Below are 20,891 nucleotides of genomic sequence, written 5' to 3' on the forward strand. Positions count from 1 at the left end.
TTCATTGCTATGATAAATTCTCTTACTATTAGGTTTCTGAAGTAATAATGAACTATAATGATTAATTAACTGATCAGGGAGTAAGGCCTTATCCTGACACTGAGACTAGGAGATAAGAAATGTCATGCAATATGGAAGAGAGAAATGTAATACATTAGACAACTGCAAACTAAAGTTATGAAGTATCAGTCAGTGCTGAAATTAGGAACTCTGACAGTATGCTGAAGATGAATAGAGGTGGAAGTGACTAATTCTCAAACATTGAAATGATAAATGAGGTATGATATATACATACTGAATCTTTTCCTGATAATTCTACAATACATTTGAGATTGTATGATATGATAGACATGAGGGAAAATAAACAGCTCCCTTTTCTCCATAACATCCTTGATCCAAAATCACATCTAATAAAAAATGTATATGTTCACAAAACTCCCAATAGACATTGGAAAAATGATGGAAAACATTCAGTACATAACTAAGATGATTAGTCAGCACAACAAATTTAGAAATGTTACTTTAGCTATTCCTCATATTTGGGAAAACATATGTTTCTGGAAAGCTTAACACTTTCCTGTATATTAGAAAAACATTTCATTTATACCTTTTATGGAAGATTTGATGTGTATAAATATACATTAGTAAAGATTACTATCATTTTAAACTCAGAGTAAGATATTGCACGATGGACCCCACTAGATTTAACTGATCCCTTAGATATTACTGCACCTGTTCATCTATTTTGCTAGTAACTATTACTTGTATGCCAAACAGTGGTAAAGGAATATTTTGGACACAATCCTACACTCCTTATTAGGGATTGTCTTTTACCATTGTAGTTACCCTGGTGCAGAGGCTTTGCACTAGTGTAAGATAGTGCTCCCACTAAGTTTTTGATGTAAGTTGCATAAGAGAAACCCTCGTGCTTCATTTGTGCAGTGTATCTACATTAGAGATTTGCACTAGTAACTATATCATTGTAGCTACAGCTATGGAAACTTCCCTACCCTAGACATGTCCTAAAACAAAACTCTCATTGGCTTGAAAGCGAATTTGCTTGATCTCACAATCTGATCTGTAAGGGCAAACCCTAGTGCACAAGCAGAGCCCCATTAAAATAATTGAAGCTATGTGCAAGCACAGGTCTGCCTAAATGGATCTGATCAGTATCAGGGTCTAATTAAAGAATGCAGTATTGGTCCACATTTTTTTCTAAGAACATAAGGTTTACAGCCTTCTGCAAATAACAGATACTGTATGTTAATTAGGTAACCAATCAAAAAATAAAGTTTATATTTAAAAAAATAAAAGCAATCTCTGTGATTCATGTCTAGTAAGAAAAAGACAAAAAAGAAAAAGAAAAACACAAAAATAACAGAACACATCTGTTATCTCCACTGCATGAACTAGATGACTATTTTCAAAAATGCATATTATAGAGGACCTCTAAATCATTGCACACCACTGGCTCACAATATTTGAATATTTTAACCAAAATCAATATTGATTACATTGCATACTAAATATAGAAATAATTGAACAACTTCACTTAATAAAGACCAAGCTAACTTGATTTGACAGAGAAAAGGGAAAAAAGGGAAATAAAACAACCTTAAAAACATTCAGATGCTTAATATTTTAAGGTGTTGTTTTGGGGTTTTCTTTTTCACTACATACTGTAATTGGACAAGCAGTATTCATATGGAATGATATTTAAAAAAAAACACAAGGGAAGAGAAATTGATTTATGTTAAAGTTGGTCCAGACTGTCAGAATATGGTTTGATCAAAAACATTATACGTGAAATCCTGATCCCACTGAAGTCAAAGGAAGTTTGCTATTGACCTCAGAGGAGTCAGAATTTCACCCTATGCTCCATTCTCCCTTTGATGCACTTGAATAACCCTCATTAAGGTTAAATGTTCATATCAACAGGGCACTAGACTCAAAAAGAAATAAATGCTTACAGAAAGTAAACAGTATGTATGGCTCATGTTCTTTCATCTTTTTTCCTTTAAATTTAAGGAAGTTGCTATGATATGTAACAAAATATCATTTTTATTTAAATAGATCTGTTACATTTAGTGTGTTTATATGTATTTTAAGAATAATGTGAAACCCAACCCAAATTTAAATGAATTGCAATGTACATATTCAAATTTGCTAGATATAATCAAATAAAATCTAGCTGACTTTGCATCCCTCTTATACAACCATAAAACATATAGCTAACAAATAGCTCTGAATGGCTTAAAAACCTATGCAAGAATTTTTAAAAATACAATTATTAGTAGTACATCTTATTTTAGATCAATGTACTGCCACATCTGATTTAATTAAATGCACTGCCAACCTGAAATTAAATTTATTATTTTAATTTTGTATATTTAAAATGAAATTCACGATGAGAAAATTGAATCTCATCTAAAGAGTGCTGTTATTGTAATCAACCTTGCTTTATGAGCTGTTAATGTTCTAGAATATGGAGTAATTGCCATTAATACCATAAGCTGTACTGTGATTGTAACAAAAGCTGAAATATGTTACCGGATATCAGCACAGTTCAAAGAAAGCAATTTTTGTCATGCAGAGATTATCATATAACTGAGTACAAGTTATTGAAAATTACAAAATTTCTACAATTAAATTAAAATGCACAAGACATCTAATATGGTCCTTTAAAAATGTCTGATTTTAGTTTTAGAGTAGTTTTAGTTAAAATAATTCATTATTATTATTATTATTATTTTAAGTACAGCATCTACTCTGTTACATTCACTAGTCAAAACTCATCTATAAGATATTTTACAGCAAAGCTGAATCTGGGCCATTGTAACTATATGTAAATATCTTCAAATGTACCTCTTCAAATGTAAATAACTTATTTTAAGATGCAGCTATTTTAATGCATTACACTTTGAGCCCAATCCTTACATTCATATTCAGGCAAGCTGTCTGTTGGCTTTGGGCCTGATCCTACATTCCCTGTGCACCCAAAATTCTCACTGACATCAGCAAGAGTTTTGCAAAGATAAGGCCTACAACAGGATTACATTAACTTCTGTGGAACTCCATGTAAATACAACAATCTGTCCATACTATACAACGTTTAGAAGATCCTAAAAGTTTACATAAGAAATGAAAACACATGGGGCCTGATCATACAGGCTTTATTTGCTAACGTGCATTTGATAGTAAGAACAGACGATATTAATTCATCAGACCTACATTGATTTACTAAGCCTTTATGAAAACAACATGTCTAATTCCTTTTATATCACATGGATGGCTTTACTTTTACAAACGTATTGATGGTAAATGGGATGAAGTTATGGGTACGTCTGTATTAGTTAAACTTTCATCGTCTTAATTAGAAATAGTTGCTTATATTGTCCATGTTCAAAAAATTCAGGTAGCTAAAATGTTATTTAATTTCACATTTAACATTCTGGTGGTAAAAGTATTTTAAAAAATAGATGAAAGAATGATGATCTAATACTATCCCCCTTATCCAAAATATGAATGTAAAAATAAAACCCTTCATGGTACTGGACAATTATCATGAGAGATAGTTACCCTGACTTTCATAAGCCACGTAGACTGTTGAGATCATAAACAGAAGAAAATGTTTTGTTATATATCATACTTAAGTAGATGATATACTGCATCAACCTCTTCTTTCCCTCCCCTTTGCATCCTCCCCCTCGCCCCGACCCAAGTCTGACATTCCTAAAGAATAGCCCAGGAACCCATGACTTATAGCAGTGGTCACCATTTGTCAAACAGAAAGATGCTTCAGTAGAAATTCAGATACTCCATAGTTTTCAAACAAATATATTCTACAATAAAAAGTGCAAAATGGCAATAAAATTGCATAGGGTCTGATCTTGTCTGCAGTCCTTACTTTGGCAAAACTACCATTGGGGGAGATTTTTCTGTAGTAAGTTTGCCTAAGTAAGGACTGTCTTTTTTTAATTAATAAAACATATCCAAGGGCCTTATCTGTGCATCCAGTTTTAAGCAGAACTCCCCAATGAAATCAATTGAGAGTTCTGCTTTAAAAATGGTTGGGATAATCCCAAATTAAATTTTAAAGAGCAATGCTAAAATACTGTTAATTAATTTGCCAGCAGATTGGTAATATATGCAATTTATTCTGTGGGCTCACTGCAGAACCACAAATGAGTATCATATTTTTTGTACTGTTTTATGTACTGAAATGTTTATCTTTGAAAAACAACAATGTTCAGAAGGGTTTATTTTAGGAATGCAGGGCCAAATTCTGCTCTCAATTCTGCTGTTGTAAATCTGGACTAATTCCTTTGAAGTCAATGGAGTAGCTCCAGATTTACACCTGTGTAACCAGGAGAAGAATTTGGCCAATTATCTGTTAGTTAATTAGTAAATTTGATAACCATTTAATTACTACATTCATTGCACTTTATTCCCTTTGAAATCCAATTAATTAAATGTTTCTGGTTTCTACTATCTAAATGCCTCTTTGTGTTTTCTGACACTAATCCATTCAGTATTTTAAGAATAAACATTCATTCTGAAACCTAGCTGTTTATAGCATTGTTGCAGTATTGTCACACTACTAGTCATTATGAGACTCATCTGAATAATGAAAAAGTAAAATGAAAGCAATAAACATTGGAAAGATGTATAATATTTATGTTAGGATGGTAGTTACACACAGATGGATAGACAGATATGCTGAGGATAGCAGGGCTGGAGTGGAAGAAGTCTAAGACACAAACTTCACAAACACCCACTGCATGGGAGCACACTACAGAGCTGCTTAGGAGGACAGCACCTTTATGTAAATGAACTCACAGCCCTCCCATCCCTCTCACAAGCTCACCCCAATTTGCCTTCTTTGAATCGTGATTCCACCCTTCTCTATGCAGGGCATACGATTCTCAGAACTGCCACAGTAGGACAGTGCAGAGTTCTCTAAAACAAGTTCATTAAAGCAAGTAATTGTAGTTTTGGGAGGCAAGTGGTGATGAGAGAGTGGGTGTCTCTGTCATTTACTCTCTATTCCCTCTGTGTTGTTGTTATTTGTTTTTAGTAGTACCGACAATGTTCTAGGAGCTGTACTGGCACAAGGGAAGACTATATTCCTGCCCTGGGTTCTTGGGGGGAATCTTCACTCAAGTGGATCTATCTTCACCCAACTAAGAGCTCTTTTACTCTTCCCACTTGTCAGGAAAATGAGGAGCACCTGCTTCCTTACAACATACTCCCTGCTTGTCCTGGTATCATGTCCCAGCTTCCAGAATGCCATGTACAATAGTTTTGGGACGGATTCATCACTTTGCCCCAGAAGATGGACCCATATGAATTATACAACCAGCCCTAAGGGGGTCTGATATCTTCAAAAACCATTTAAGCCTCTTTGAGGGGTGCAGAATGCTCAGATCCAACTAAGCCCCACTCCACACAGCTACAGGACCAATATTATGCTCTCTGTCATTTTTGTTTTATCAATGAATGCTGACTTTCCCTCAAGTGAAAGTAACTACCTCTTCTGACAGACTTTTAACATGGTATACAATGAAATTACCAAAAAATGACACTTCAACGTCAAAGAGAAAGTGTACTTCATTGTTTTTTATGAGTGCTATGTAAGCTGATAGTAATAACCTACCAATTAATTATAAGGTATTTACCCACCTAAAACTATGTTTAACCTACTAGTGTCATATTGCATGACATTACATTCATTATTACTGCTTTCTTACATTTATTTTTTTTTCTATTATGTATTTTATATGGGCCGGATTCTTATATCTTATTCATGTTGAGCAGTATCTTACCCTTATTTTCAGTACAGTTAAACTACTAATCAATATAACAAGGAGTATCAGAATCTGGTCTAAAAGAAATACCCCTGAGTATCAGTTATCTGGTACTATAAACAGATAATGGAAAATATATTAAACTGAAATATACCAGTCTTCAGGCACAATCCTACATGTCTTACTCAGTCAAAACTGACATTAAAGTCAATGGGAGTTCAGCATGAGAAAAGTGTGCAGAATTAGGCCCTATAAATATAAAAGTGGAAACTTCTTTCATATCAGATTTTTAATTGATGATAAAACTAACATATTGTTTGGTGTTGCAAACAATCTATAAAAACAGCTAGAAATTACATGGGTGAATCTTGTGAAATTAACGTATTAAAATCCAGCTCATTTTATCAAAGAGTGGTTAAAGTATATAATATCAAAACTAGTATAGAAAGAAAGAAAGAAAGAAAGAAAGAAAGAAAGAAAGAAAGAAAGAAGGCAGGCACCCAGATTCCGCAAAAGGAAAATCTGTCCCAAAACCACCATTAAGTATATACGACATTGCATCAGTATGTTAAACATTTGGCACAATACTGAATATAGAAGGTAGATAAAGAAATCCTGTGACTTGCTTTTATAAATAAATATCATATATTATATTATCACAAACCATATTTTGATTCTAACACTTACATTTTCGAAATTAAAGTTTGTTTTTGCCTTTATTTCTTCTGTATAATGGATTTACATGCACTTTTGAAAGAAAATATATAGCTATATGGCTCTTTCATCTCAATAAACTCAACATATCTGGTCAAAAAGAGCAACAACTGAAAAAGGGAAAAGTGACATAAATGGCTCAGTCAAAACAATTCTCAACTAAAAAAAAAGGATGAATACTTTTTTTTTCTGAAACTTTTACTTCTTTGGTCAGCACTAACTCAGCAGGTCATCATGCAGATGGTTTCACTGATCCTGCTAGCAAAACAGAGGTCATGTTTTCATACAAATAAATTGTTCTTGTGTTTTAAAACCACAAACACCTCTGTGATCAGACATTCCTATCTCCTCTTTCTAAGTATAAGTTTTGTCAGAAAATTAATCATTGTAGCCTCTGCATGGGCGATACCATTTCTATTAATTTCTAAGTTACCATATTGCCCTCTTCGCTGTTTTTCAAGATTATTATTGAGTAAAAATTATCTTTATCTACATCCATGTATTTTTTAAGAATTCCTCTTCAAAACTACACTGTTGGAGGTTAACTGATTGTGTTAAATTTTCTTCTCCAATAATGGCTATCCCAATATTTTACTTTTTGCTACTTGTAGTTGGTGTAGGGAACTGAAAAGGATTAAGCTAATTATTCTGATTGTAGCATGTAGACTTAGAACGTTTCCTAGTCCCAAATATCAAGTATATGCAGAGAATAGGAAGGCAGCAGCTTTACTGGCATCAGAAATAGCAACATCAGAAACTCTGTCATAAAAAGACTGTTCAGACATTTCTACCACCCATTTCTCATAAATTCAAGCAGTTCCTGTGCATTTAATCATTTGTGGATGCTGCCTCTTTGTGGCAGAATGCCATGTAAAATGTACCTTTCACATTAAGGACCAGATCCTGCATTTCTTCTGAAACCACCCAAAACTCCCATCCACTTGAATTTTGGGTGCACAAGAAACAAAGTTTCACACCTGAAGGACCACATATTGCCCTGATCATTCAGGCTTTACCAAGAAAATCTCTTTCCATGTCATTGTGGAAGCCAATGTATTTGATCTTCTTCTCACTGATAGCCATTTAACACCAGTGTAATTGCTGACTTAACAGTTAATCCTGATTTACACCAGTGTCAGTGAGAAGAGAATCAGGCCGATTTGATTTGGCAATGGTTAAAAGGGATTTTTTTTTCTCAGTAAAAACTGCAGAATAAGACCTCAATCGTACTTGCATCTCTCTTTGGCTTCAATGACAGATTTGCTGCAGATCAAGAGCACTATACACCATAATGCCATGTGCTCTTCCTTTTGCAATAAAACAAGAAGAATCTCTTGTTCCCATTTAAAATCCACATTTCAGTACATTAAGCAAACCACCCAGACCTGTTATGGTCATGCATATTTGATTTTGTTTGTTTGGGTAGAGAAGGACATGGTGGAAGGAAAGTACACATCCCAACAAATAATTCATCCTCAATTGCTGAAGACCAGTTTAAAACAAAAATAAAGACATGTACTTTACATAAGTAGAAAAAAAACAGCACAGAGCAGAGCCCTTTTGCAAAACAGAAGTACTGGTGAATCCTGGGCAAACAATACCAAACACAATAACATAAGAGATAAAGGTAAAAATGAATGTGAAATATCACTTACCCTGTTCCATATATTAAATGAAGACTTTAGAAAGGAAACAAACATAAAAATGAAACTATACTATTAAACATGTTGGTAATTCACATAGCAACGTCCAGTTCTGACCCATGCCAGGTACCTTGATAAATTAAAATATATTGTGTTTTTAAAATAACCTGAAGAACACATTAGATTATGCCTAACACTGTTAGTTCTTTTCTGTTCAGACTTGATTGCTAGTAAAGGCAGTTGCACATACCAAATTATGATTTTGGCAAGTTATTGTGAACTTCAGGTAATCACTACTTGATGTCCTTACAGTTGAAATAGTTATCAAGTGTTTATTCAGAAATTATTTTTAAAAAAATTACATGTGCTGGGATACATATGAGACACCAGTTGCCCCATCTTACAGTGATGCTGTATTTATGGATATCCTTATCATTGCCTGATGCCCAAAGGGGTAAAGACATTATATAGAGATTTGTACAGTCCATTGTTTGGTCTTTCAAAGTGCCAGTATACACATGGATCTGTACAAGTGCAATTGTATTTGACTAAACAACCAGAAATTGGCTACAACAGTAGTCAAATCATTATAGTTTGGTTGACTAATGAAAAGAAACATTTTTTCCCGGCTAACATCAACAATTTCCACATATCCCTCACTAGTTAGTCCAACTAGTTGCCCTACCAGGAGGTTCCTAATAGTTACATCTTTAAAAAGAACAACACAATATTCTTTTATCCTGGCCACATTGCTTGTCTTGGATTGTCTTTTAAGATTTGGTCATAATTACTGTTAATTTTAGTGATTTAAAATGTCCTCCTGATACCACTTCAGCTTTGGAAATAAAGCTCTGCATGGAGTGCAACACTTCTGAGCAATTCACAGACTCTTGGCCCCATCCTGTAAAACATTTACATGTCCAGGTAACTTTACTTATGAGAACAGTCACACTGTCTATGGCCCCATCCTCCAAACTTTTGAGCATGTGACCAACTTTATTTACTCACTGAAGTCTATGGAACTACTCACATGAACAAGGTTGTTCATTTGCCTAAGTGTTTGCAGGATGGGTGTCTGTCAAGACTACTTTCATGAATAAAGCTACTTGGGTATGTAATTATTTGCAGGACTGGGCCCTAAAATAGTGAAGGAAAGAGAAATGCTAATGCACATATAAAAATAGGTGCTACAATAAAATATTTTTATAGTTCATCAATAAGTTATTCTGGCTAACCAGTTATGGATCATATATCTCTGCACTTTTTAATGATTTGTCCACATCTCTGATGATCTTTTTAAAGATCATAATATATATATATGTATATATATATATATATATTTAATTCAAAAGTCCAGAAAGCATACAAACACATCCTTAAAAAAAGGAAATCTTGTATTAAAGTCGGGTGTGCAAATCTCTCCATAAAAGCCATTTAGACTCACCCAGGGCTAAAAGGGGGAAATGTGCGCTGCACTCCTCAACTAAAGAGAAAATAAAATTTAAGCAATGTCTAGTCCAACAAAAATGAAAGTGATTATGACTTTTGTACTTGTAACCTGCACAATCCGACCTTAGTAGACCCTCTTTCCCCATTCCCCAACACACAGACACACAAACGCACAAGAGCTAGTGTTGTGCCCAGTTTACACAATAGATTGTTTCCTACTTGTAAAAATAAAATGAAACAGCACACCCTTTCAGTATCATTCCCCGAAGCTGAAAATCCTGTGCCAAGGCACTTCACCCTACAACAAAATGAGTTAAAAGGGGGACGGAGGGGACTCAACATTTGTGTTTCTTTGTTTTGTGTGTGGTTGTTAAATACAAACACTCTAGAGGAGGAGGAGTTGCTGTGGTTGTTGGGGGGAGGGAGGGGGTTCTCAGAACTGGCTGAATGTGGTCTGTTTTTCCAGCACTTCGAGGTAGTCCGGCTCTGCGTTTAGTTTTGCTTTTAATTCCAGATACTCGTTCCTGTTGGGCTCTACGTAGACAGTACTCGGGGGACTGTAGAGCACCGTCTCCCGAAGCCTGCTGTCCCCCGCCCCTGGGTGCAAGTACTGATGGGGCCGCATAAGGTCATAGTTGGGAGAGTAGGTGTAGGCGGCGGGGAATTTGGGGTACTCGGGGAGGTTATTGCCGGGGGTGCCCAGCGCGGAGGAGGAGTGTTTATCGGGCTCCAAAATGCCCCTGTAAAAGCGATCGGCGTCTTGCACCTGGGAGTGCAGCTCCTCCCGGGGCTCGATCGTGCTGACGCTGTAAGTGGGGCTCCGCAGCGGCGCCTCCTCCCCCGGGGGTGGCGGCCCTTGCTGCAGGTGGTGGTTGCTGTAGGCGACCTTGAGCTCGTGCAGGTCTTTGTAATCCTCGCCCGCGTTGCCCTCCCGGGAGCGGTAGATGGGGTTCTTGCACATGTGGCCCAGCGGGTGCGGGATGTACTCGTACACGTGGCCGGCGGGGGTCTTCACCTTGGGCAGAGCCGGGCCGCCGCCGCCGCCGCCGCCGCCGCGGGGGTGGCGGGGCTGCTGCGTCGGGGGATGGTGGTGGCCGCCGCCGTACACGCTGTACTGCATGTTGAAGGAGCTCACGTCGGAGTTGTTGGCGCTGGCCGGGTCGCCCTGCCCCTTCTTCCGGCGCTTCATCACCAGCACGAAGAGCCCCGCCGCCACAAACACCGACATGATGAACACCAGCAGCAGGCTCAGGATGAGCACCGACAGCGGCACCGACGACGCAGGGGACCCGCCGCCGCCGCCCGAGGGCGACGCGCCCCCCACCGCGCCCGTGCTGTTGAGCCGCACGGTGGAGGAGAAAGGGGTGGTCCTGGCCGGCGGCTGGACGGAGGACGGGGTGGGGGTGAAGACGATGATGTCCGAGTAGTCGGGGCACAGCAGCTCCGACCTGATGGTCCGCATGTCGCTCTGGGCGAACTTTTTGGGGGACTCGCAGATGACCTGGTCCACCAGCACCCCGGTGTTGAGCTGCTCCAGCCACAGTTTCATGCCCACCACGTCGCAGGTGCAATCCCAGGGGTTCTCGTGCAGGTCGATCTGCAGCAGGGATTTCAGCTGGTCCAGCACCCCGCTGACAGGCAGGTAGGAGAAGTGGTTGCTCCTCAGGCTCAGCCTGTAGAGAGTCAGGCCGGAAAAAATGCTGGCGGGCAAAGATCTCAGCAGGTTGTTGTTCAAAAACAAGAGCTGGAGGTTGGGGACAGACTCAAAGGTGCCCGCCTCTATGTCGCGGATGACGTTGTACTGCAGGAAGAGGTACTGCAGGCTCTGCAGCCCGTAGAACAGCTCCGGGCTCAGCCGCTCGATCCGGTTCCCATTCAGGTAGAGTCTTCTCAGATTAGTTAGATCCCCAAAGGCCCGGTCCTGGATGACCGAGATCCGGTTGTTGCCCAGGTGCAGCAAATCCAGCCCAGTGGCGTCCAGGAAATCCACCCTGCGCACCAGGGCGATGTAGTTCTCGGTCAGATACATCTTCTTAGGGTTGTAGGGTTTGGGCTGTAGCTCGGAGATACTTTCGATCTTCCGCTCCTGGCAATTGACATTGAGGCCCAGGTCGGAGATCTGCAGGTTGCAAGTGCAGGCGGTGGGGCACTCCAAAGGCACCGGGGATTTGGTCTGGTAGGCGATGCTGGGGCCGTAGTTGCTGTATCCCAGGTCTTTGGAGGGCAGGCGGGAGGTGGGACGCACCCTGGTCTTGTTGGGTTGACGGGTCCCTTTAGGGGGCTTCAAGGGGGATTTGTAAACAGCCGAGGAAGAAGTGGCCACGGAGTTGACCGAGGCCGGGGTAGTATGGAAATACCCTGTGGTGCTCAAAGGCGTCTGCGGTCGCATTTCATAATCCGAGATGAGTCTCCTTGGGCAAAGCTCCTGCTTGGAGACCTCATCCAAATCTCGGCCGTGCAAACGGAAAGGGGTTTCACAAACCACGTCCCCCACCAGAGCCGAGTACGAGATACTGTCTAACCAATCCTTCAGTGCGATCAACTCGCAAGAGCAATTCCAAGGGTTCTCCTCCAGCTGCAGCTCCACCACTTTATCCATGTGCTGCAAAAGGCCCAGGTAGGGCAGCAGCTTCAGCCGGTTACCCCTCAAGTCCAGGTGAGTTAAGGGCACAAAACGGAAAAGGTTGTTAGGCAAACTGGAGAGGAGGTTATCATTGAGGATCAGCACCTGTAGCAAATGCAGTTTGCTGAAAGCATTGGGTTCAATGGCGCTGATGTAATTATAATCGACCTGTAGATATTCCAAACTCTCCAGACCAAGGAAAGTGTCGTCCCTTAATAGTTCCAGCTTGTTATTGTTCAGGTGCAGCCTCCTTAAACCCCGCAGACCATGAAAGGCCCCAGTTTCGATGTCTTGTATGTCATTGCTCCCTAGATGCAAAATAGAAGCCCCAGTGTAATTGACAAACTGGTTTGGGTAGAGCCTGTTCAAAAGGTTCCCAGACAACAAGAGGTGATAGACAGGGAATTTTGGTGGGCTGATCTCGAAAAGGCTGATGATCCCTCTGTTTTCACAGCTCACCGTTAAGATGCTGTCCTTTTCCTCGCAAGGACACGCATTATCACAGATTTCCCCATAATACTCGATGCTTTCTGCCCACGAAAGGACTAGCGATGTTAAAGCAACCGCTATGGTCTGCAGCATCCAGATATGCATTTTTTTGTTGGGGTCCTGTTCCAAAGTTACTGTAGAGCAGCAAGCGTACATTTTATCTCCTGTAAGGACAAGAAGAGAAAAGAAAAGAAAGAAAAAAACATAATAGCATAAAGATTTAAAATATAAACCAGACACAAAGTTTGCATTTATTTATTTAAGCGTGGGAGCGGGGGGACTGGAGAAGGTTGTTATTAAAACTACAATTTTGTCATGTCTAATTCTTTTAATGTGTTTTAAAAGCTGGGTAACATTCAGTCTGCTTGAAAGGTTGATGTGCAACTCCTAGTCAGTTAAACCTCTGCTGTATTTTAAAAGGTAAGGTCACACTGGAAACTGTTCTGTTTCTATTCATATGTGCTACATTTCAGTGTTTCGTCGGATTTTTTTCACAACCAGCCCCATAAATATACATAAAATGGCTGTCAGTTCGGTTTCACGGTTCTAATTTAAAAGAAAAGAAGCACCATTTTATGAGGTTTCCCATTTCAGCCTATCAAACCCCCTCCCCCTTTCTTCCTTTCAGAACCTCTTCAGCGAACAGCGCACTGTTAAGGTCTTTCCCCACTTGTACAGACACAAGGTGCTACCGTGGTTATTTTTAACCATTACTGGAAATGCCATTGTAGGAAATCCAAAGAAAAGTGTGAGATATGTAATTTAATTCAACACAAAGAATCCTGTTGGATCCCCCAAATCACCTCTTTCCTAAAACGATTTATGTCTGTATATAAATATATGCATATTTTTAAAAACATATAAAGAACTTCTGTGATGGACTTCTCCAGCAATGCAATGAAATACATCCACCTAGTAAATGAATGCACTTAATAGCTCTCTTTAGTAACTAAATGGTGCGTTTTGCATCTTCACTCACATAAGTAATGTTAGTTGATATTTATGAACACACGACAGAGAGAGAGAAAGAGAGTTAAAGGGGACATTTCAGCCACTCACCCAAAAATTCTCAAAAATGATATAAAACGAGAGGCTCATCTTCGCAGGCTCAGCCATATCTGACATACCGTTTATTCCCAACGTTTTGTAAAACTAGCCTAATAGAAGCAGAGAGATCTGAACAGGTCTCATGGAAATAGCTCATCGCCAACACTCCAAGCATTGGAGTTGCTGATTACAAGCAGCGATGGCTGTCAATGCGCTTCATCCTTTAGGGTAGAAGACACCCGAGCTGATTGAAAGCCAACGGTGGGGAAAAAAATCCTACCACTGACCTACGTCAGTGATTTAATACCCGAATTTCATCTAGCCGGAAACAAATCCGATTTTCTTTCCCTCTTGCAGGCTGTCTCCTTGCAGCTTTCTGTTACTTCTGCTTGTCCACAAATAATATTAACAGTCAGAATATATACATTTGTGTGTGTGTGTGTTGTTCGTGGGAGGAGGTGGGGAGGGGATAAACTAATAAGTCATTGAGACTTAAATGCTGTGCTCTTGAAGCAGGACTGCATTTTCTACGGTCAACCTTCTCAAAGCCTCAATCCTCACGGCAGCATCGTTTGGAGAAACGCACCCTAAAATAAGTCTCAGTACTGCAAGACATCTCTTGAGGCAGCGGGTCCAACGCTGCAAATGTAGCACTTTCAGCATACGGAGGCGAGCAGCAGGGAACCGGACGTCTTGGCGAACACAGACATATACAAATATATAATTTCGACCCCACGTCTACGGGATGGGAATTACTGAAGACAAGCGGCTTTCACCACATAAAAGCTGCAGAAATCCTTCCAGTTCTAGCATTTACCTTGCAAATTCTTTCTCAGCTCGATCAGATCGATTCATCCATTAGCCGCCTGTTCTTCAAACAAAAACAGCCCAAACCAAAAAAAAAAAAAAAAAAGCCATTGCGAAACGTGCCGGGTCAGTATCAAACTCCCGGGCGTTTTGCAACTTTAATTCAATTATGGTTAGTAACGGAGATCCACACAGTTTCCCCTCCCCCGCCTCCTGCCAAAAAATAACGGGGGTGGAGATTAAAAGAAAATAAAAGTTGAATCTGTGCTCTACAAGGCTGCGATCCTGCCCGGGAAGCCCGCCTGTGATGGCTGTGCGCCGCTGCTCGCCAGATCTCGGTGGAGGGTCACAGTTTGCCGAGGAGGGGGGGGTGTCTTTTTTTTCCCCCGAAGAGTTCAAACCCCCGCTCACCGCACTGCACGGCCGGCTCCCGGCAGCTTTCAGTACCGCCGACAGCAGCAGCAGCCGGACATCGCCACCTAACTGAGCAGCACCCCGAATTGGGAGAAATCCTTTTCCAAAGGGGGGAAGGGGAGGAGTCGGCGGGTGGGGGGAGGGGGGTTGGGAAGCAACAAAAAGCCACAGACAGGAAGGGTGGGGAGGGGGGAAGTCAAACCCCGATACTTACTGAGCCTGAAATCTCCAGGGCCCAAGCATTGTTGCAACCCATGCAGCTGCCCGTTCGGGGTGTGCGCTGCGTGCGAGCCGCCGGGGCGAAGGCGAGCGGCGGCGGGGATTGCAGACGGGAAGGCTGGAGAAGAAACGCACGCACACGGCGCCCCCCGCCCAGGCACCGCCGAGCCCCCGCGGCACACACACATCGAGCGCGGCGGCGGCGGCGGCGGTGCCAAGGGCTGGCTCCCGAAGCTGCTCTCAGCGCTCTCCCCGCCACCAGGATGGGGGGGGGGGGAGGGCGAGCGAAAGAAAGGGAGGGGCGAGCAAGAGAGAGGGAGCGGGGAGGGGGGCTCCGAGGGTGGGGAGGGGGAGAGCAAAGGGAGGAGAGAGAGGCGGCGAGTGGAGGGTCCAGCGAGCAGATGGAAGGGAGGAGAGGGGGAGAGTGTCTGCGCACTGGGGGCTAACGGAGGGACGAGGAGGCTGCCCCGTTTCTGCCTCTGGCTGCCAAGCTGCCGGGCACGGAGCCCCGCAGGCCGCCACAGACGCACATGCCGATACAACGAGCCTGCCCCCGGCCGCGCCCTCCCGCGTCCCACGGAGCGGGGCAACTTCCCCCCACCCACCCCTCCCGCTCCGCGGCAGCCTCCAGGCGGCTCAGCCGCCCTCCCGCTCCTCCCCCCGCCCCGCCCAGCCCCGGCCACCTGATTTGCTCCCCCGCCTCACACCATTGTCCGCCGGCCGGTCCCCCCCCCGCCCGCCCGGCTGCTGGCCGGTCGGCCGAGACTCTCAATGGCTGGGGGGCGAGGCGCGCGCGCCTGGGTTTAATTTCCCCCTTCTTCTTCTGGCGGCGCAGGGCAGTGCGCAGCGGGGGAGAGCGGGGCGCCTGCCCCCTCCCTTCCCTCTCCCCCCCCCCGCCCCGGCTGCCTCCTCCAGAGCCTCCGCCACTGACCGGGCTCCGGCAGCTGCTTCTGCCGATGGGGATCCGGCAGCCTCCGATGCATCCGCTTCTCAGAAGGCAGCGGGAAGTCGGGGCAGCGGACGGGGCCGTGGGGGAGCCCTCCCTAAAACGACGAGGCTTTCCCTGCTCCCGCCTGCCTCCAGCCAAAAGCACGTGCGCGCCGACCTGCCGCAGAGCACGGCTCTCCCGGGTGCACGAGGCGCTGTGTGAGTGCGGGAGATTCTGCCCCCCTCCAGCCATCTCCATGGCGCGAGGCACGGGGCCCGGGCTCACAGGCTCCGCTAGTTGCGGAGCTGCCGGCTTAGCAAAGCTGCGGCAGACATGCTGGAGTTGGGGGTCAGGCGAAGCAGGGAGGCCCGGTGGCCAATAGATGGCAGTGCAGGGCGGCAGATCGCCTCTCTCCTGGAATGCCACGGGATGAAGCTGAAGCTGCTCCTAGCTGTTGTTTCTGGGCATGGGAATCAGCCTCTCAGACGATGCACCGAACCTAGCCCAAGCATAAGACTTTGCAGCCAGCCCCAGAATTTGAAGGAGGATGGGGAGGAAACAATATGCCAGCGATTCAACCATTGGTAATTTGAGGAGACAAACAACACACCGTTTTGCTGACTGCTTTTCCCTTTATTGCCAGTTGGGAGAATTGCAGTTCACGTGCAATCCCATTTTAAATAAATAGAAAGAAGCTCCCTCAGCTTTGCTTTCCAGCGGTCATACTGGATGATATTTAAGTTTCGCCTGAAGTATTTATTTTGCAGTGCAATTGGATTTTTGAATGATCTCAAAACAAACGAAAATGTATTTGATTATATGTATGTATATTTAAATTCCGCCTATGCACATCTAGTGTATAGTACATAAAATGTGTATATAATGTACAATTATACATATAGTATATACTGGACACCCTCAGTGAGACTGAATTCCAACTTCAAATGAAAAACTAAATGCAGATTGAATTCCAGCTTTAAGTGAAAACCTAAACACAACCTTAACTGAGAAGTCAAGACTAATGATCAGTATACTTACCATGCACCTTTAGGGTAACCAGATAGCAAGAGTGAAAAATCTAGACAGGGTTGGGGGATAATAGGTGCCTGTATAAGACAAAGCCATGAATATCGGGCCTGTCCTTATAAAATCGAGACATCTGGTCACCCTATGCGTCTTTGACTGTTTCACCTGCTCTCTGCCCACTGGTAGTATATCATCCACTGGGATTTATTGATTTATTTGTCAAGGCCTTTAAAATTTTCAAAGGACCTACTTTTAAAAATCAATCTATCCCATTGATGTATCCTCTTCTTTCCGGATGTGGAATTTTTACCTCCAAATTCTCTTGCCTAAGGCCCAGAATGAACAAGATCTGCTCCTGGACTCAGGCCAGCTTTCTCTACATAAATAGGCACAGGGCTAGAAATAGAAGAAATATAGTTTTGGAAAGAACCTCAGCTTCACAATGGGAACAACTTGTTTTTAGTGCCAATGGGATCAAAATTTCACAGCTTACAAACATGACATTTCTAGGTATTGAAAATTTAAGTAACTTCCTATGTACCCTGTACAAGTGAGATGCATGGTCTCATCCAAAACCTATTGAAGTCAATGGAAGTCTTTCAATTGATTTGGTTGGCTTTGGATCAGACCCCAAGGTATTTGGTTTCATAGATGGAGGGATACAAAACAATCCTCTAAACATTCCTAACATTGCATGTGGTATATATAGGGTACACAACGACATGGTGAGATACAAATATTTTATAGACATTAATTTGGAATGGCCACATAACTTTCCTGTGACTTCACCATTTTTCAGGAATGTTATCCCGAAGTCATGCTGCTATATTTTTTATATCGCACCATATTATCGTATATTTTATGTGTATTTCTCTCACAAACACACTTACATTTTTTCTACATGAGATGGAAAAGTTTTGAATAACCTCAACAGCTAGATACTACAGATGTTAATTCTGTCAATTAAATCATTTTGAAGAAGTCAAAATGCCATAAAACCAAAATAGTGCTTACAAAAATAATGTTCGAGTGAAATGAGTACAGTACAAGTACTACAGTTTAACTATTCTGATTCTGTGCTATTGACAGCCTTACAAGTTACTTCAATGAATGGAAATCCTTCCTCAATGTTTTTACTGAAGATTTATTTTTCAGTATGTTAGATTGCTGGATTATTTTAGTAGAACAAATGTGTTCTAAATGGTTATTAATGTAGAGCTAGCTGTAGCATCTGAATGTTTCCATTCATTATTACCTCACTTTGATTAACACTTCATTTTGAATAAAGTACTTTTATTTTATTTGAATTCAGTAACATTTTTCATAATATTTATTATAATTTGCATGAATAGCAATATAAGCCTCAACTTTGCAGTCCTTCGTCAGGTGAAACTCTCACCAACTTAATGAGAATTGTGCTGTCCGTGATGATTCATTATATTGGTACATTGTATACGAATTTCTAAACTGTAGCTTGGAATACAAGTTGCTAGAGTGAGAACACTGAAAGTTTGGCTAACTTTATAAGCAGAAAAGGGAAATCAGTTTCAGAATTGTGTTAGTTTTTGTTTAACTTAGAAGATTTTTTTTTTTCTTTATTTTAACCATTTGGGTAAATCTAGAGTTCATAAAAATAAATTGCAAATATCCTCACTTACAGAACCCATAATTGGCCTGATTCTATTCCCACTGGCATTAATGGCAAAATTTCTGTTGATTTCTAAGGGAGAAGGCTTGGATGCAGTGCAAGGTAAACACTAAGTGAACTTCTCTAAACAGCTCTGCCATTATATCTCAGTGCTGGCCTTTCATCTCTACTGTCTACTGTTATATTATCCTAAACTTTCAGAAAATGGCAAGCATGTAGGTCAAAGATTTCAGAGTTCTCTGCCTAACATTACATACCAAAATCTATCTATAGGCACTGCCATCCAAAGTAGCCTCATTTTCTGTGGCACTGCATGTCCACAGCTCCCACTGACTTCAGTAGTTTTTGTTGGTGCTTTGCACCACAGTAAATCAAGCCATTTTTTATTTAGAATGTAGGTGCTTAACTTCAGGCTACAAAGTTTGAAAAACATGGCCTTCGTTTACAGAAAATTATGGTCACTTGTACTGTTTTGGAAACATTAGTCAAGATAAAATGTCTGTATACACAGCAACTTCTTACAAAATAATGTAATAAGAATTTGACTCAATATAAACATACTTACAAAATAAGGAAATGTGTGTAGTAACTTAAAACACTTATATGCAAGCGTTTACCTAAATACTGTAGAATACAATGATTCTCAATTAATAGTTCTGTCTTTTAGATAAATTAAATATGAAAGCTATCTTTACATAGTAATCATGCTAAAATAAAAATATGATTTAACAGTTTTGTATGTAATAGACGACATAACTATGTTATATTGAACTAACAGGAAGAGAAGAATGTTTGGTTGAATTTGTTGGTTGGATCATTGTGTTTAAAAAACCACAACAAACCTAAAAGTCTTAGAATGAATGCAAATTGTGGGTTTCACATACACAATGAGACATTCTGGATGTCATTCTACTGGTGTCTCCTCCACTTTTCCTGAATGGGAAGTTATCATCAGTGACTGCCACTAGGTGTCCCTATATGCACCTATGCAAGGAGCCACTTAACAATGAAAAGAAAAAAGGTAAGGGGGAGGGGACATAACAGTACAACAATAAACAAAACCCTAGCTTACAATCTTTACAGTCCTATTTGACTCTGACTCTAGAACAATATTTTTTAAAAAGACATATTAATTCATTTAGTGATCATTACAGTCACTGAATAGCATAACAGATTTTTCCAGTTGGGTACCAGTAAAGTCTTTCTGCTATTACATAGTTATATATTTCAAAGCAGAAGAAAATGAAAACTTCTAGAAAAGTTTATGTCTGAATGAAGGGTTTTTTCCCCCATAATGTCATTTGTAATGAATTACCATATATTTGTATAGTTGGCATAAAAACTGTTTCCTAGACACTGAAATATTTTAATTTGTATGTGTTATGAGTATCTATCTCCATTATGTCAGGAAAAATGGGAATTTCAAGAATTTCCATATGCCAGACATTGTGCAGACTTCAATGAAATATACAGTCTTCTAACACTTAAATGCTTGTATTAACAGCCAGGTAGGATTAGAAAATATTTTCGTTATACTCTAATTCTACTCATACTCAAGATGCTACAAAGTATAAATAATAAATAATGTGTTCTCAGAGCAGCTACTCTATTGGCAAACACAGCAGTCATTATAGCTTTAGTTGTGACTCCTATGCACTGGGATCTGACATTTCCCTTTTTGAGAGATGACATAATGACAAGACCATTATGGTTATCTGCTGCTTTGTTGTAGTAAGTGGTCAAGGAATTCCTGCTTGAACAGCCCCCTCAGAGTTAAGCTTTCACTTAAAAAATTAGTTTGTAGTCCTTATGACTGTGAAGAATATTTTCCAAACATGATCCAATGCAGAGCTGTCTTTCTGAATCTGCAGCCACCCAGCCTGAAATTATAATTCATGTCTGTGGATTTTGGCTCTGAAGTCTAATAACAATGTTGACCTCTGATAGTTTACATGTCAACACTGTTAATATTCAATGGTGATCATTTTATCAGATACAATCAGGTATTTGGGGATTATGTGCAGAATTTTATGTTTTGGTCCGTCAGACTGATCCCAAGTATTATTGCATCACAGTA

At 41.1% G+C, this 20,891-nt stretch overlaps 1 protein-coding gene across 1 annotated transcript; it reads right to left on the reverse strand.

Moving 5' to 3' along the window:
• Nucleotides 1-8,492: 8,492 nt before the first annotated feature.
• Nucleotides 8,493-14,659, reverse strand: SLITRK5 (SLIT and NTRK like family member 5). Its single transcript, XM_067561413.1, has 2 exons — nucleotides 14,590-14,659; nucleotides 8,493-12,889 (listed from the first exon to the last, which is right to left on the reverse strand). Exon 2 carries the CDS (start codon nucleotides 12,879-12,881, stop codon nucleotides 10,047-10,049), a length of 2,835 nt encoding a protein of 944 aa, XP_067417514.1. The 5' UTR covers nucleotides 12,882-12,889; nucleotides 14,590-14,659; the 3' UTR covers nucleotides 8,493-10,046.
• Nucleotides 14,660-20,891: the final 6,232 nt, after the last annotated feature.

This window comes from Emydura macquarii, unplaced genomic scaffold (genome assembly GCF_026122565.2).
Source record: "Emydura macquarii macquarii isolate MOO-44397 ecotype Brisbane River unplaced genomic scaffold, CSIRO-AGI_Emac_v2 contig_2406, whole genome shotgun sequence".
In the NCBI taxonomy this organism is placed as follows: Eukaryota; Metazoa; Chordata; order Testudines; family Chelidae; genus Emydura; species Emydura macquarii.

Excerpts from the sequence above, each read along its gene's own strand:
- SLITRK5 (XM_067561413.1), bottom strand. The coding sequence starts at position 12,881 with ATGTACGCTTGCTGCTCTACAGTAACTTTGGAACAGGACCCCAACAAA.